The sequence below is a fragment of the Oncorhynchus keta genome, chromosome 14 (assembly GCF_023373465.1).
Source record: "Oncorhynchus keta strain PuntledgeMale-10-30-2019 chromosome 14, Oket_V2, whole genome shotgun sequence".
Classification (NCBI taxonomy): Eukaryota; Metazoa; Chordata; class Actinopteri; order Salmoniformes; family Salmonidae; genus Oncorhynchus; species Oncorhynchus keta.
The window spans coordinates 18,460,293-18,479,225 of NC_068434.1; the positions used below are offsets into that span (position 1 = coordinate 18,460,293).

The window sequence follows — 18,933 nt, forward strand, 5'->3', positions numbered from 1 at the left end:
CCTAAACCCTTGAGTCCGTTTACAACTTTGTGTCAGGGGAGCTGGAAAACAGACAGTCAGGGTAGAGCTATTTGTAACATTTTGACCAAATGACTAAGTATGGCCTAAAGTCAACGACAAGTGTGATACCTTGATATAAGCTGAAGCAGTTCTCAGTTAAGTATATATATTCACTACTTCTGGTGCATAGTCTTTATTTTAGCCAATCCCTAATACCAGTAGCTTGCATAGTCTTTGTTTTAGCCAATCCCTAATACCAGTAGCTTGCATAGTCTTTATATCAGCCAATCCCTAATACCAGTAGCTTGCATAGTCTTTATATCAGCCAATCCCTAATACCAGTAGCTTGCATAGTCTTTGTTTTAGCCAATCCCTAATACCAGTAGCTTGCATAGTCTTTGTTTTAGCCAATCCCTAATACCAGTAGCTTGCATAGTCTTTATATCAGCCAATCCCTAATACCAGTAGCTTGCATAGTCTTTATTTTAGCCAATCCCTAATACCAGTAGCTTGCATAGTCTTTGTTTTAGCCAATCCCTAATACCAGTAGCTTGCATAGTCTTTATATCAGCCAATCCCTAATACCAGTAGCTTTATTATTATTATTATTATTGCATAGTCTTTGTTTTAGCCAATCCCTAATACCAGTAGCTTGCATAGTCTTTATATCAGCCAATCCCTAATACCAGTAGCTTTATTATTATTATTATTGCATAGTCTTTGTTTTAGCCAATCCCTAATACCAGTAGCTTACATAGTCTTTATATCAGCCAATCCCTAATACCAGTAGCTTGCATAGTCTTTATATCAGCCAATCCCTAATACCAGTAGCTTGCATAGTCTTTATATCAGCCAATCCCTAATACCAGTAGCTTGCATAGTCTTTATTTTAGCCAATCCCTAATACCAGTAGCTTGCATAGTCTTTATATCAGCCAATCCCTAATACCAGTAGCTTGCATAGTCTTTATTTTAGCCAATCCCTAATACCAGTAGCTTGCATAGTCTTTATATCAGCCAATCCCTAATACCAGTAGCTTGCATAGTCTTTATATCAGCCAATCCCTAATACCAGTAGCTTGCATAGTCTTTGTTTTAGCCAATCCCTAATACCAGTAGCTTGCATAGTCTTTGTTTTAGCCAATCCCTAATACCAGTAGCTTGCATAGTCTTTGTTTTAGCCAATCCCTAATACCAGTAGTTTGCATAGTCTTTGTTTTAGCCAATCCCTAATACCAGTAGCTTGCATAGTCTTTGTTTTAGCCAATCCCTAATACCAGTAGCTTGCATAGTCTTTGTTTTAGCCAATCCCTAATACCAGTAGCTTGCATAGTCTTTGTTTTAGCCAATCCCTAATACCAGTAGTTTGCATAGTCTTTGTTTTAGCCAATCCCTAATACCAGTAGCTTGCATAGTCTTTGTTTTAGCCAATCCCTAATACCAGTAGCTTGCATAGTCTTTGTTTTAGCCAATCCCTAATACCAGTAGCTTGCATAGTCTTTATTTCAGCCAATCCCTAATACCAGTAGCTTGCATAGTCTTTATATCAGCCAATCCCTAATACCAGTAGCTTGCATAGTCTTTATTTTAGCCAATCCCTAATACCAGTAGCTTGCATAGTCTTTATATCAGCCAATCCCTAATACCAGTAGCTTGCATAGTCTTTATATCAGCCAATCCCTAATACCAGTAGCTTGCATAGTCTTTGTTTTAGCCAATCCCTAATACCAGTAGCTTGCATAGTCTTTGTTTTAGCCAATCCCTAATACCAGTAGCTTGCATAGTCTTTGTTTTAGCCAATCCCTAATACCAGTAGTTTGCATAGTCTTTGTTTTAGCCAATCCCTAATACCAGTAGCTTGCATAGTCTTTGTTTTAGCCAATCCCTAATACCAGTAGCTTGCATAGTCTTTGTTTTAGCCAATCCCTAATACCAGTAGCTTGCATAGTCTTTGTTTTAGCCAATCCCTAATACCAGTAGCTTGCATAGTCTTTGTTTTAGCCAATCCCTAATACCAGTAGTTTGCATAGTCTTTGTTTTAGCCAATCCCTAATACCAGTAGCTTGCATAGTCTTTGTTTTAGCCAATCCCTAATACCAGTAGCTTGCCAATGTCACAAGGTTAATTGACTTAGTCTGCCGAAAGCGGCTTCCGCCTTTAATCCTCAAATCAGAACAAACAACAAGCAGCATGGCTGATCTGTCCGTCAGTAGTAAAAACTGCTAGAAGCCTTCTGATCACAGTAACCACTATGTCACACCCTGTCTGTCTGTCTGTCTGTCTGTCTGTCTGTCTGTCTGTCTGTCTGTCTGTCTGTCTGTCTGTCTGTCTGTCTGTCTGTCTGTCTGTCTGTCATAGCACCTCAAATGGAAGCCCAACATCAACTTGGACAACTGTAAGACAACATATCATAACTTCCTTATTTCTCCTGGATCTTGAGATGTGTAGAAATGGGGCAGGTCAATGAGTGCAGGCATTCAAACTGATAATGCACAGTCCCGTGTTGCAAGGATCTGTACACAATTCCTGAAAGCTGAATATGTCCCAGTTTTTCTATTGCTTACTACTCACCAAAGATGTCACCCATTGAGCATGTTTGGGATGCTCTGGATCTGCGTTTATGACAGCGCGTTCCAGTTCCCGCCAATATTCAGCAACTTCGCTTAGCCATTGAAGAGGAGTGGGACAACATTCCACAGGCCACAATCAACAGTCTGATCAAGTCTATGTGAAGGAGATGTGTTGCGCTGCATGAGACAAGATACTGATTGATTTTCTGATCCATGCCCCTACTTTTTTTTAAAGGTAATTGTTACCAACAGATGCATATCTGTTTTCCCGGTCATGTGAAATCCATAGATTAGAGCCTAAGGAATGTATTTCAGTTGACTGATACCTTACATGTTCTGTAACTTAGTCAAATCTTTGAAATTGTTGCATGTTGCGCATATATTTCTGTTCAGTGTGCAAAGAATAGCTAAATGCTGGAAAATATTTTCACAAGATTGACATGCAAGAACACAATGGAGAAAAAATTATTTAACTTAAGTTGTGAGGAAAAGTTTGGAAGCAAATTACACTGAAATCAACTTAACCCTTAGCCTACAATGGTCGCACCCTGGCAGAAATCTAATGAACAAAATAACAAAATCCCCATCAGATGTTCGACTGTTGAAGCTCGAGATATCTGTTGTTTTTGCATCCATCGCACCTGGCGATGTCAGGGGTGAAAGCTGGCAGAGCTAGAGCAGTGTTTTCAGACCATGAGACATCCCGAAAAAAAGGTCTTCTCACAAAATCGTATGTAGCGTCCGAATGGTTTGACATATGAACTATTATGACCTCTCTATTGAATGATGAGACTCCCAGGAAGCCTCACAAGATTCTTCTGAAAGTCACTGGTACACTTTAACAAATTAATGGAAATATACTACCGTTCAAAAGTTTGGGGTCACTTAGAGATGTCCTTGTTTTCCATGAAAACATACATTAAATTAGTTGCAAAATGAATAGGAAATATAGTCAAGACGTTGACAAGGTTATAAATAATGATTTTTAATTTAAATAATAATCGTGTCCTTCAAACTTTGCCATCATCAGAGAATCCTCCATTTGCAGCAATTACAGCATTGCTGGGGCGGCAGGGTAGCCTAGTGGTTAGAGCGTTGGACTAGTAACCGAAAGCTGAACAGGCAGTTAACCCACTCTTCCTAGGCCGTCATTGAAAATAAGAATTTGTTCTTAACTGACTTGCCTGGTTAAATAAAAGGTAAAAAAAAAAATTGCAGAGCTTTGACATTCTAGTTGTCAGTTTGTTGAGGTAATCTGAAAGGAGTTCACCCCATGCGTCCTGAAACACCTCCCACAAGTTGGATTGGCTAGATGGGCACTTCTTACTAACCTACGGTCAAGCTGCTCCCACAACAGCTCAATAGGGTTGAGCACTCCTCCATCATCTTTTCATTTTTTTCTGCATCTCAGGAATGTTCTTCGTTGTGATCCGAATACCTCAAACTCAGATTTTTCTGTCCATAAAACTTTTTTCCAATCTTCCTCTATCAGTCAGTGTTCTTTTGCCCATCTTAATCTTTTGTTTTTATTGGCAAATTTGAGATATGGCTTTTTCTTTGCAACTCTGCCTAGAAGTCCAGCATCCTGGAGTCGCCTCTTCACTGTTGACGTTGAGACGGGTGTTTTGCGGCTACTAATTAATGAAGCTGCCAGTTGAGGACTTGTGAGGCGTCTGTTTCTCAAACTAGACACTCTAATGTACTTGTCATCTTGCTCAGTTGTGCACCGGGGCCTCCCACTCCTCTTTCTATTCTGGTTAGAGGCAGTTTGCGCTGTTCTGTGAAGAGAGTACACGGCGTTGTATGAGATCTTCAGTTTCTTGGCAATTTCTCGCATGGAATAGCCTTCATTTCTCAGAACAAGAATAGCCTGATGAGTTTCAGAAGAAAATTATTTGTTCCTGGCCATTTTGAGCCTGTAATCAAACCCACAAATGCTGATGCTCCAGATACTCAACTAGTCTAAAGAATACCAATTGTATTGATTCTTTAATCAGCAAAACAGTTTTCAGCTGTGCTAACATACTTGCAAAACGGTTTTCTAATGATCAATTAGCCTTTTAAAATGATAAACTTGGATTATCTAACACAACGTGGCATTGGAACACAGGAGTGATGGTTGCTGATAATGGGCCTCTGTACGCCTATGTAGATATTCCATAAAAAATCTGTTGTTTCCAGCTACAATAGTCATTTACAACATTAACAATCTCTACATTGTATTTCTGATCAATTTGATGTTATTTTAAAGGACAATTTTCTTTCATGAACAAGGACATTTCTAAGTGACCCCAAACTTTTGAACGGTAGTGTATATATGGGGATAGTTTAGTACCTAAAGTAAAGGGGAAAATACATGTACATTTAAAAAAAACTTGCTTTAGATATTTTTATCTGTTGTTTCATGTAGTGAATCTGTTATTCAATGCATTTCTTTTGGCTAATTGCAGTATTGCCAAATTCAATGTTTCATCCAATATTTTTTTTAAATATTTTAGACAAGGCTTAGAATCTAGAGAGATAATTAATCCCCCCCATGCCTACCTCCCTCCAATGGACTGTCACTGGGCTGGACTTACACCTGTGCTTCCCCTCACACGTCTCGACACACGGGCGAAACATACGCCAGCGAGCTTTACTGAATCTCATTAGCCAAGCAGGTAGTGATTAACAGAATGACCTTTGGAAATAATTACCAGCCTGCATCCCTCCCTCCTTTGCTCCCTCCCTCCTCTTATCTGTTCCTCTGCTCCCCCTCCCCCTCCCCCTCTCATTCAGAAGTTCCCACTAGGTGAAGAGAGAGAGAGAGTGAGAGAGAGAGGGGAGAAGAGAGTGAGGGAGGGTGGTCAGCCAAGCCCCCGCTTCTGCTGTTTAAGATTAAAGGGTTGATGGAGATAGTTAGGTTAATCTGATAAAGTTAATCTGAAGGGGAAAAGGGATTGGCCACTTGCCCTCCTGCTCTTCCTCCTGTCATGGCTGGGGGCTGTGCCACGCGCCCATGTGGCGCCCCATGTGAGTCTGGAGCACTAAACTAGGCTGAGGTCATGATGTCATCGTCACTGCAGGAATGAGCCCATCATCACGCCCACACCTCCTACCATTCTCTACCAAGCCAACGCCCACCCCACCCCCCAGGCTGGTACTCCCTCTCTACCCTCCAGCTTCAGCTGAAGCGTGTGCTCTTTGTTTCCCAGAAGAAAAACAAACCCATTGTTGGAATGGGGATTTGGAACAGGATGCTCAGAGTGTGTGTCGTTGGACTGGTGCTGTTCGATTGCAGCCACATTTGGCTTGGCTCTGTCTACCCACAAGTGAGAAATAAAAGGTCTTTCATGTGCACTGGCAATTAAGAATCCCCACATCCATGTCATAAATCTCCAATGAGAGCTCATAGAAGATACTTGGTGAGGAGGTAAAAAAAAGGAAAGGGTAGATCCATTCTCCTGTCATCTACCAACACGGCTTCCTATTTCTACACTAATGCTGCTCACATGTCCAGGAAGCCAGCCTGGCAGGCAGAGAGTATAGGAAATCTATCTGCGTGTTGGAGCTTTTTATCTGGTGCCAGTGGCAAACTGCATTGTAGAGCTGCCAAGAGGAGGCTAGGGCCATTCTGAGAACAACACAATCAGATAGCCTAACTGTGTGTACACTTATGTGTGTCTTTAAGAAGCTATATACAAGACTTAAGAATGAGCGTTTTTAAATGATTTTCTTTCACTTGAATTATGTTGACCTTCCCACCTTTTGTCTAGCATCTGATGCTGTCATGTCTTTTAATAAGAATCTAAAGAGATAGTTTAATACTATAATCCACTTCAGTGCTTCAATGGAGTCAACTATTAAATACACAGAAACAGATGGGCCGATCACGTTTCAATTGAACCTCCATTTTCCATCGGATGGGATCATTAATCTCTCGTTTCCCTGGCTGCTATGCTCCAATCACAGTCATTTTCTTTTGTTAGACTTTGGTGGCCATCTTGAATCCATTTGTCGTAATGCTTGTTCATGGTGTTAGAGTTTGGAAGTGTTTTTTTCTCCCTCCAATTGATGGTGTCAAAAAGGGTAAAAACAAAGCATGCTGTTGGGGACAACATTAGTGTCTTGGTCTCTTTGGTTTCACAGATATTTGTGGAAGTGTCATCCTCAGCTGAGACAGTCAATTTAGCCCTTCTCAACCCGATTATCTGCCTTCCACTTCTCTCCCTCCCTCTTCTCTCTCTATTCTCTCTCTCCCTCTTCTCTCCCTCTTCTCTCTCACTCTATTCTCTCTCTTTCAATATTTTTTTTAATATATTTTTTTCAATATCTCCTTTTCATTGATCAACATGATAGCAGTGACTGAACAAGGAGGAAAGGCATAGCCAGATAAATGAAGAATAGAAGGAATAAAATAGAGTGAGAGAGAGAGAGAGAGCAATGGAGCCTCTTTTAAAACATACTATAGCTGGAGAGGCTGTGCAACCCTCTCAGTGCCACTCTCTCAACAACGCTAATTATCAACCAAAGACATGCTAATTACATAGAGCTTTATTGCTAATGTAGCAGGCCTCTCTGCCAGCTGCCCACACGCTGTGCTGAACATCCCTACCTCTGCCTCTCCTCCTACTATACCTTCAGGCACAGCAGCCAATCGCAAAAAAACTGAGATGCTCCGTTTGTGTGTGTGTGTGTTTGTGTGTGTTTGTGTGTTTGTGTGTCTGTGTTTGTGTGTGTGTGTTTGTGTGTTTGTGTGTGTGTGTTTGTGTGTTTGTGTTTGTGTGTTTGTGTGTGTGTGTTTGTGTGTTTGTGTGTGTGTGTTTGTGTGTTTGTGTGTGTGTGTGTTTGTGTGTTTGTGTGTGTGTGTTTGTGTGTTTGTGTGTGTGTTTGTGTGTTTGTGTGTTTGTGTTTGTGTGTTTGTGTGTGTGTGTTTGTGTGTTTGTGTGTGTGTGTTTGTGTGTGTGTGTGTGTCCATGTATATGTTCATATCTAAGGAGTTATAGAGATACAGTATAGTCTTCCCTTGCTACTGCTCACATATATCAACTATGTCACATGGTAGTCTATTCCTTGCTCTCTGGTCTTTGGCCTACCGCCTCCAGCTCCCAATGGCTCCTCCTGTCCTGGACATCCTACCCATATTGCCATCACAACAGGAAGTCTGCTTTGTCCCCCCCTCACACCCGCATCCCCCACCTGTGACGTAACCTAGCAGCGATACACGAGGCTCGGCAGGAGAGATCCGCTCTCCTCCCTCCTCCCTCCGTCTCTCCAGCTCCCACGGGAAACGTGCTTGTGGCTGCGATGTGGCCAATCCCGTTAGCACGCCACGGCTAAGGCCTCTTCCAATCGATTTCTCCCGCTGCGAGTCGGAACCGAGTCTGCCCCAGGATCACAGAAGTCAGCACCGCAGCTCTCCCCGCTACGCTCTTTAATGCGCTCCTCAAGCACGGCTGTTTACGCATTAGCCTTTCCCCACTCCGCATTAGCCTTCCTCCACTCCGCATTAGCCTTCCTTCACTCCGCATTAGCCTTTCCCCACTCCGCATTAGCCTTTCCCCACTCCGCATTAGCCTTCCTCCACTCCGCATTAGCCTTCCTCCACTCCGCATTAGCCTTTCCCCACTCCGCATTAGCCTTCCTCCACTCCGCATTAGCCTTCCTCCACTCCGCATTAGCCTTTCCCCACTCCGCATTAGCCTTCCTCCACTCCGCATTAGCCTTCCTCCACTCCGCATTAGCCTTCCTCCACTCCGCATTAGCCTTCCTCCACTCCGCATTAGCCTTTCCCCACTCCGCATTAGCCTTTCCCCACTCCGCATTAGCCTTTCCCCACTCCGCATTAGCCTTCCTTCACTCCGCATTAGCCTTTCCCCACTCCGCATTAGCCTTTCCCCACTCCGCATTAGCCTTCCTCGATCGGCATTAGCCTTTCCCCACTCCGCATTAGCCTTCCTCGATCGGTATTAGCCTTTCCCCACTCCGCATTAGCCTTTCCCCACTCCGCATTAGCCTTCCTCGATCGGCATTAGCCTTTCCCCACTCGGCATTAGCCTTTCCCCACTCCGCATTAGCCTTCCTCGATCGGCATTAGCCTTTCCCCACTCCGCATTAGCCTTTCCCCACTCCGCATTAGCCTTCCCCGATCGGCATTAGCCTTTCCCCACTCGGCATTAGCCTTTCCCCACTCCGCATTAGCCTTTCCCCACTCCGCATTAGCCTTCCTCGATCGGCATTAGCCTTTCCCCACTCGGCATTAGCCTTTCCCCACTCCGCATTAGCCTTTCCCCACTCGGCATTAGCCTTTCCCCACTCGGCATTAGCCTTTCCCCACTCCGCATTAGCCTTTCCCCACTCGGCATTAGCCTTTCCCCACTCCGCATTAGCCTTTCCCCACTCGGCATTAGCCTTTCCCCACTCCGCATTAGCCTTTCCCCACTCCGCATTAGCCTTCCTCCACTCCGCATTAGCCTTTCCCCACTCCGCATTAGCCTTTCCCCACTCCGCATTAGCCTTTCCCCACTCCGCATTAGCCTTTCCCCACTCCGCATTAGCCTTTCCCCACTCGGCATTAGCCTTTCCCCACTCCGCATTAGCCTTTCCCCACTCCGCATTAGCCTTTCCCCACTCCGCATTAGCCTTCCTCCACTCGGCATTAGCCTTCCTCCACTCGGCATTAGCCTTCCTCCACTCGGCTAGTGGAGAGCTGCAAAGCCCCTGCAGGTCTGTTCACAGGCACTTGTTGAAACGTGACGGCTCTCTTCATTGTCTCTGTGGGACCGGCTGATTGGCTATGCAGGCTATGCTATGGATAAGACCGTCTGCTAAATGAGTCAATGTAAATGAAATAACACAGAGAGAAAGCTTGTTATCTTTCTCTGTGTAGTGGGGTGTGATTTCTATGCAGCTGCACGGTAGGGGAATTCTCCAGGGTATTTCACAGGAATACAAAGAGACTTTGGGGATACTACATAGAGTATACATCAGTGGATGCTGCTGAGGTGAGGACGGCTCATAATAATGGCCGGAAAGGAGCTAATGGAATGGCATCAAAGACCTGACAACCATGTGTTTGATGTATTTGATACCATTCCACTGATTCTGATCCAGTCTTTACCACGAGCCTGTTCTCCCAAATTAAGGTGGCACCAACCTCCTGTGCTATACATAAATACTATATTATAAATGTCCTTACAATACATTGCACTATTTTGAAATACACAATTTCACTGTAATTAATACATTGTAATGCATATGACCAATGCATGTCACCACCGCAATCTAATGCATCTGGTAGGGTTGCATTTGAAAAGTAAGAGCAGTTTTGAAGTGGTAAGCAGCGCATATCTAAGGCTATCAACATCATATACTTGCCTCCTTAAATGCATTCTCTGCTAATGTATACAGTCTGTGTTTTAATCGTTAATTCTACTTATACTTTGATAAGCTACTCTAAACAGGGTATATGTTTTAGTTTACCACTTGAAATAGGACGTCTATGGCCTGGCCTGTACTCAGCATCAACAATGGAGCATGCATTATATAGTATGTGTTATTTTATTGCTTTTGAGTGTTCAGGAAACTTCACAAAAAATGTTACTTGACGTGATGTCATATTTGTTTTGTTATTGTGTATGACCCTCTTCTCCTATTTTTATGTCACTCTAATAGCTGGTGATCCTATGATTGCTTCTGTGTTGTCAAGGGCCCCTCTCACATGTTGTGTTGTCAAGGGCACCTTTGTGTGTATGTGTGTGTGGGTGTGTGGGTGGGTGTTTTTGTGTGTGTATGTGTGTGTTTGTGTGTGTATGTGTGGGTGTGTTTGTGTGTTTAGGTGGTTGTGTAGGTTTAAGAGGACATCTATGTGTAACATTAAGTCACTGTGTGTGTGCGTGTGTGTGTGTATGCGTGTGTGTGTGTGTGTGTGGCCCACCAGGGTTAGACAGATCGTCATGGTGACCGTTGTGTAAGCAGGGTCACACTGGAGCTTAAGGATCCTTCATGATGTTGGCCTGTCCCTCTGGCCTGGCGGGAGCAACTCACCTGACACGGCCGTTTAGTGTCCCACTGAGCCGGGCGTCCCCACACCAAGGCAACCAATGGCAAGATGTCCCCTGTAGGGCAAGTCACCTCACTGCCAAGTGGACTCTAACAATGAGACTCTAACTAGGGGACTCAAACTAGGGGACTTTAACTAGGGGACTCTAACTAGGGGATAAACCTCACAGGGGCTAAGTGTGATCTTACAGACAGCAAGGACTGTAGGGGCCTGTAGGGGCCTGTCTCTTTAACCTCATAAGAGAGAGCCTAAGAGATAGTCTACACAGATATCAAATGAGGATGACTTTGGGTGGATAAATTAAGCTTTGGTAGTCTAGATATGAACCCAATATGAGCCCAATGGTCATTAAGTGTGTGTGTGTGTGTGTGTGTGTGTGTGTGTGTGTGTGTGTGTGTGTGTGTGTGTGTGTGTGTGTGTGTGTGTGTGTGTGTGTGTGTGTGTGTGTGTGTGTGTGTGGTGCCCGGGGACTCACTTCCACAATGTCAGAGTTGGTCCTGCTCTCGTGGGGCTCGTTGTACTCGGTGTACTTGAGCAGCACCTTGTCCATATCGGTGCTGGCGTACTGGAACAGCTTATTGGTGCTGTTGAAGATGATGAGAGCGATCTCACAGTCACACAGCACGCTCAGCTCATACGCCTTCTTCATCAGGCCAAACTTCCTCTTCGTAAACGTCACCTACAGAAAGAAAGAGAGGAGGAGAAAGGAGAGAGGAGGGGGAGAGAGAGGTTAGAGAGAGGGTGAGCATCTGAGGATGAATTTAGAAGCATGTTTTCATCACTGGTATGTGTGCTGTGTTTTCCTTGTTGGGGACTGGAATGGGGTGTTTCAGTTCCTCTACAGTACACCTGACCAGACCAAACCCCTGTGTCAACATCAACCTGGATTTTCCAACACACAATCCTCATTTTATTATGAAAATAAAATAAAACTCCATACTTTACTTTTTTGTTTTCCTTCATAATGTATGAAGAAAAGAGAAATCTGGCGCAATCAGAGCTTTTCCACTCATAAATCATGAAACTGAAGGCTGCATGAAAGAATTTCTCAAAGTCAGGGCTGTTCTCCACTCCAACCTGTTCTCCACTGAAAGGTGAAGGGTTACTGTAACTGTCTATATACTCTGGTGAGAAGAAAATAGAGGCTGATAAGTGCGATAAATGCGATCTGTCTTGAAGAGATAACAATGACGCAGATCAGTTCATCACACCACACAGACGTGCGTGCACGCGTACGTACCAACACCACACACACACACACACACACACACACACACACACACACACACACACACACACACACACACACACACACACACACACACACACACACACACACACACACACACACACACACACACACACACACACACACACACACACACAAACTCTATTGTGGGCTTGAGAGAGTATAGCTACGACTGCTAACAGTCTATTAAAGAAGCATCATTGTATTTGTAAAAATAACACAGGGGTTTGCTTGCTGAGTTTTGTTTCATATAGCTACTTCTTGAAGCACAAGGTAGATAGAAGTGTTGCACCACAGAAACCACACAGTTTTCACATATGGGGACCTGTGTGTGTGTGTTCGTGCGTGTACGTGTACGTGCGGTCGTGTGTGTGCATGTGTTTGAGGCCCACTACCTCAGCACATCATCTTTAAACACAAACATATAAAGGTACCTTTAGCTTTCTAAATAGCACCATGTGAGTTGTGTCATTCATGTCTCATGCCTTCAGTGGTGGGAGGAAAATGGTCACCCACACCAGTGCAGTAATTTCAAAGCTACACGCCCAAGGTGAAACCCACTAGATGTCTGGCTTCATAAGCTCTTTGCTGTCTCTCTCTTTTTGTCTCTCTCTATCCCTCCCTCTCTCTCCTTTCTCTGTGACTGGAGCTGGAACCTGATGAGGGTTGATTGAGAGACAGAGATAGAGAGCGAGAAGGGGGGTGTTTGTCTCTTCTATTCACTCCTGACACCTTACCTCCCCAATAACACACCATTTACACACATACTGATGAATATGAATGGCTCGGAAAGATTATGAGCACAGCCAACGGTTCAGGTCTAACAGAATGACAGTTCTAGAGTTAAAACCTTTGCTTAGGCATACAGATGTAGGATCATAATTTGAGCCAGTTTGCTACAGCAGGAAAATAATCCTGCAGCAACAGGAAATGTGAAATATTAAGTGAATTAAAATGAATGTCCATTTTTGTAGACGTTGATACATTTTTCATGACGGCAAATCAAGTCTGAAATGTCAAAGTTGAAATTTAAAACTCAAATACTCAACAAGTTTGCATTTTTCCTGCAGGAAAATACTCAGCAGTAAATGTTTGATCGAATGAAGATCCTACATCTGTATATGGATGGACCACATCAACTTATCAGTGAAGGAATTAATTAATGTATCAATGCAGATCTTTCTGATGTTATCATTGAGGTCTTCAGGAGCTGAAAAGCTCAGAGGATTGAAAGAGGAGAAGAAGGATAGATATCTATTTTGCCTTTCCTTTCCTGAAATGAAATCGGACAGGACGCACCACAGAAATGTTGTAATATCAAACAATATCTATCATCCTCCCCTCATTGTCCTTCCTTCTACGATGAGTTGAGAAGCGTCATTCTGTATAGGCCGACCTCAGATGAACTACCGACCCTGTCCCAGCCTTCCCTCCCAGTTGGTGAGTGATGTCACATGCCACAATGAGCTCCATAGCGAATGGCCACCAGGGCTAAAGACAACAGAGGTGAAACCAGAGACAGGCAACGCTTTCAACTCCCCGTACCATTATGCATGAAAAAGGCTCTAGAATTCACTAATACGTGACTGATTTACCACTGAAAGACTCCCAGGGCTTTAAATACCATGGTGACATTTACAGTCATACCGAAATGCTAAAAAATGAACCTCGTTCAGAGGCAAAGGACCAAAGGCAGGTAGAGACTGGATGATTAATTGTCATAACAAGCCCACAGGAAACTATAATGCACTGGGACAGAAATACAAACATCAAGGCCTAACTAGGCCTGTTGGCTGCTGGCTACACGACAAACTCAACAAGGCACCACTAGAAGGTCATGTGAGTTTAGTCTGGAACAGGTCCTAAGTGGTGTCTTCCTCAGGTGGCAGGAAGTTGAAGGAACTTCGAAGAAGTTGAAGGAACATACAGGAAGTTGAAGAAACTTACAGGAAGTTGAAGTTCTGGTGCCAGAGTCATTAGGGTAAGATACATTGTTGTAGTAGACCAGTAGTGGACCTAATCTAACATGCAGGCCCATGCTGGCATCACCCACTCACTTTAAACTGACATCAATACTATAAAAGGTGGCAGGTAGCACACATGGCACTACCAGGGGCAGAGCTAATGTATCTCAAAGGCGAGGCCCATATTATGTATAGAATCTGTAACAACAAAAAATCTTTACAAATAACACCTACATAAAAATCCCATACACCGCCATTCCATACTCTTAACACCTACACCTGAAAAATCCCCCACACACATACATATGGATTAGATATTTGAAAAGTAATCCATATATACAAAATGAAGCAGGTACTGTAGCTCTAGATAGTTCTCTGAGTGGTGGTGATTTGAACTGCTTGTGACCTCACTTGATGATGTCATGTGCCCACAGTTAGCCGTCGGACATGACCCTTGTGCTGGTGATGTCATCACTCACCGCAGCCACCTCCTGTCGCTATGAGCCAGTGTTGTGTTCGAGATCACCTAAAGCAAGACTGATTCAAGAACAAGACGGAGAAAATCGAGTCCAAATCAAGACCAGGACTGGAGGGGGATGGGCAAGACTGAGTCCAGACCGGAACTGGGAGGTGGACAAGGGGTTCGAGACCGAGTCAACACCGAGACCAGAAAAATGCGATTCCAATTCAAGACCATGATTGTAATTTTCATTTTGTCAAATTCTGTGTTCATATTTTAGAACATTTTGATTTTTTTAGACATTCAGAATAGAGAAAAAAATGCATGCTGGAGGAAAATAGATCCACTCTACAAATGATTACTAACCCAAACACAGAATGGAACCATGGGCCTTCTATGCCTTCAGAGAAGGGATGAGGATTTATAAAATAATAATCATAATAATATATAGTAATACTGATAAATATATTATTATTTTCAATGATGTTCTGATTGAATCACTTCAGTTTTTGTTGGAAAGGAAAGGGTTAACATGGAAGAGAAAAAAAGATCCAATCAGGATTTTTCTTTCTTGTCTCTCAGGAGATAAATCTAGCTAGCTAAGTCAGCCATTGGCTAGGCCAACAGAAGCTATATAAAACACTGGACATTCAACTGTATTACAGCACCAGTTTGGAGTGACGGGAATCAACCAATCACATTTTTACTTAATAAGTGGGACCATATTTACAAGTACGTATGGAAAGTTCCTGCGCAATAGCGAGCAATAGTTTTCCACGGTCTAGCTAGCTAGATTTTGTTGTGGGCAAATTTACAGCGGCTGCAGCAGGTGTTGTCGAAGAGGTTGTTGTTGCTAATTCGTTATCTTCTCCCTTTTCAAGAATAACTTTCAACAAGAAGATAAGTTTTAAATGATCATCATCTGTTGAGTGTGTTTTTTATTGCAGTGCATTTGGTGTTAGCTATCTCTTTGAAAATAACTTATGTTTGTGAAACATTGTGAAATATAACTTATGTTTGTGAAACATTGTTGCATTTAAAGTGGAGCTGACAGCGTTTTAGAATAGGACACCAACACATTCTGACAAGCAACCACTCAGATATGGTAATGTTCACGTTTTCTTAAATTCTTATAATGTTTGGGAACTACAGTTGAAGTCAGAAGTTTACATACACCTTAGCCAAATACATTTAAACTCAGTTTTCACATTAGTCCTGATATTTAATCCTAGTAAAAATTCCCTTTTTTAGATCAGTTACGATCACTACTTTATTTTAAGAATGTGAAATGTCAGAATAACAGTAGAGAGAATGATTTATTTCAGCTTTTATTTCTTTCATTATATTCCCAGTGGGTCAGAAGTTTACATACACTCAATTAGTATTTGGTAGCATTGCCTTTAAATTGTTTAACTTGGGTCAAATGTTTCAGGTAGCCTTCCACAAGCTTCCCACAATAAGTTGGGTGAATTTTGGCCCAGTCCTCCTGACAGAGCTTGTGTAACTGAGTCAGTTTGTGGGCCTCCTTGCTCGCACACGCTTTTTCAGTTCTGCCCACACATTTTCTATAGGATTGAGGTCAAGGCTTCGTGATGGTCACTCCATACCTCGACTTTGTTGTCCTTAAGCCATTTTGCCACAACTTTGGAAGTATGCTTGGTGTCATTGTCCATTTGGAAGACCCATTTGCGAACAAGCTTTAACTTCCTGACTGATGTCTTGAGATGTTGCTTCAATATAGCCACATAATTTCCTACCTCATGATGCCATCTATTTTGTGAAGTGCACCAGTCCCTCCTGCAGCAAAGCAACCCCACAACATGATGCTGCCACCCCTGTGCTTCATGGTTGGGATGGTGTTCTTCAGCTTGCAAGCCTCCCCTTTTTCTTCCAAACATAAAGATGGTCATTGTGACCAAACAGTTCTATTTTTGTTTTATTAGACCAGAGGACATTTCCCCAAAAAGTATGATCTTTGTCCCCATGTGCAGTTGCAAACCGTAGTCTGGCTTTTTTTATGCGGTTTTGGAGCAGTGGCTTCTTCCTTGCTGAGTGGCCTTTCAGGTTATGTCGATATAGGATTCATTTTACTGTGGATATAGATACTTTTGTACCCGTTTCCTCCAGCATCTTCACAAGGTCCTTTGCTTTTGTTCTGGGATTGATTTGCACTTTTTGCACCAAAGTACGTTCATCTCTAGGAGACAGAACGCATCTCCTTCCTGAGTGGTATGACGTCTGTGTGGTCCCGTGGTGTTTATACTTGAGTGCCATTGTTTGTACAGATAAACGTGGTACCTCCATGCGTTTCAAAATTGCTCCCAAGGATGAACCAGAATTTTGGAGGTCTAAATTTTTTTTTCTGAGGTCTTGGCTGATTTCTTTTGATTTCCCCATGATGTCAAGCAAAGAGGCACTGAGTTTGAAGGTAGGCCTTGAAATACATCCACATGTAAATCTCCAATTGACTCATATTATGTCAATGAGCCTATCAGAAGATTCTAAAGCCATGACATACTTTTTGTGAATTTTCCAAGCTGTTTAAAGGCACAGTCAACTTAGTGTATGTAAACTTCTGACCCACTGGAATTGTGATACAGGGAATTATAAGTGAAATAGTCTGTCTGTAAACAATTGTTGGAAAAATGACTTGTGTCATGCACAAAGTAGATGTCCTAACTGTCATCTGGTCAGAGGCTGAACGTTCAGCCTCCTCACATAGTGTACTGTATATACACTCCCTCCTTCCCACCCTCCCTCCCTCAAGACGGACAGTGTCAACCAAGAGGACAAACGTGTTTACCATGAGGAGCTCCAAAGGACTGAACTGACGTACTATGGCCACAGTCAAGAAAGAAGAAAAGAGTGGAGGGAAAAAGAGGAGAAGAAAAAAAGTCAGCGAGCGGCTTAGGGTGAAGGGGGTGGGAGGGAGGGAGGGCACAGGAAGCACATTTCTATGCATTTCCTCTCATAACAGGAAGAGTATGGTGGCTTCCCCTTCACAATGGGCCTCGCTTCTGCTTCCCACCTCCTGGGGGGAGGAGGAGGAGGAGGAGGAGGAGGAGGAGGAGGAGGAGGAGGAGGAGAGAGACAGGGACCGAGAGCGGTCATTTAACCAAGCAAATATACACACAATATGTTAAGACTCATGCAAACATCATCACACACATCATACAGATGCCGTATCTTTATAAGAGCCAGGTTCACGCAGCAGAAAAGGAATCCATCAGCAGCAGGAAATGTGAACTGTTTTGTGGATTATAATTAATGCCGATTTTTTTTGTAGGCGTTGATACATTTTTCGTTAGGGCAAATCAAGTGTGAAATGTTAAATTAAAAACTTTAGAAGCCTTTTAAAAGCTTGAATACACTACAATACTGCTTTCACATAGGATTCACTGTAAACAATTCCTGCAACAGGATGATCAAATTAAGACATGGCATATTTACACACTCAACATAAGTGCATGCACACATGCATACAAGTCAACACTCAATACCAGTGCCCTTCACACACAAACACTTGTCCTATTGTCAGAACGCTCCCCACACTAAAGGAATAAGGCCTCTCCTAAGTCCAAGACTTGGGCCTGAACTCTCCTCAGAGCCAAACAGGCTGCTGGAGATGAATGATGACAACAGGAGCTTTGTTTGAGCTCACATCTCTAATATATGCTTACTCCACTCCCCACCACCACCCAGCACCCACCCACTCCTAATAGACTTTCAGAGTACATAAAAAACAAACTCCTGTACAAGAGATTATATTGAAATGAAAGTTAATCAATTCAAATCTATCAACTAGTAATGTCTGAGAAATAATCCTGCATTACAATATGAAAAATGGTTAATGCAGTGATTTCATTGGATTTTCTTTTCCCGGAGGTAGTGATTTCTGAGAAAAGCACTCCTGCCCGAGTATGGTCGTGCTCTGTATGTTCCTGTTTAGACTGTAAAACCACAAGTGGAAAGTGATATATCCAGTCCCTGCTGCAAAAATGTGTGTGTTAACGTTGCAAGAGCCGAGTCAGTGGCAAGATTGAACAAAATAACTTTTTCTTTTCATTCATTTGTGAGGATGAAAATGTCTTGTTGCACAGAGCTCCAGTTGAAAGATAAAGAAGGAAAAAGAGACACCAAAAAGTATATTTTTTTACTGCCACATTCATAGGAATCGAAAATGCATGAAAAGAGGACAAAGAGGAGAGTAGCAGTACAAGATAAGACGAAAAGAGGACACAGAGGAGAGTAGCAGTACAAGAGAAGAAGAAAAGAGGACAAAGAGGAGAGTAGCAGTACAAGAGAAGAAGAAAAGAGGACAAAGAGGAGAGTAGCAATACAAGAGAAGAAGAAAAGAGGACAAAGAGGAGAGTAGCAGTACAAGAGAAGAAGAAAAGAGGACAAAGAGGAGAGTAGCAGTACAAGAGAAGAAGAAAAGAGGACAGAGAGTAGCAGTACAAGAGAAGAAGAAAAGAGGACAAAGAGGAGAGTAGCAGTACAAGAGAAGAAGAAAAGAGGACAAAGAGGAGAGTAGCAATACAAGATAAGAAGAAAAGTGGACAGAGTAGCAGTACAAGATAAGAAGAAAAGAGGACACAGAGGAGAGTAGCAATACAAGAGAAGAAGAAAAGAGGACAAAGAGGAGAGTAG

At 42.9% G+C, this 18,933-nt stretch overlaps 1 protein-coding gene across 5 annotated transcripts in view; it reads right to left on the reverse strand.

Annotated features, from left to right (window-relative positions):
• LOC118394027 (myocyte-specific enhancer factor 2C-like) overlaps positions 1 to 18,933 on the reverse strand; it is a 126,601-nt gene that overhangs the window by 39,064 nt on the left and 68,604 nt on the right. For all 5 annotated transcript variants that reach the window (XM_052461222.1, XM_052461220.1, XM_052461223.1 and 2 more), the window contains exon 3: positions 11,086 to 11,289. In XM_052461222.1, coding sequence (XP_052317182.1) covers positions 11,086 to 11,289 — 204 coding nt within the window. The remainder of the gene's footprint in view (positions 1 to 11,085; positions 11,290 to 18,933) is intronic.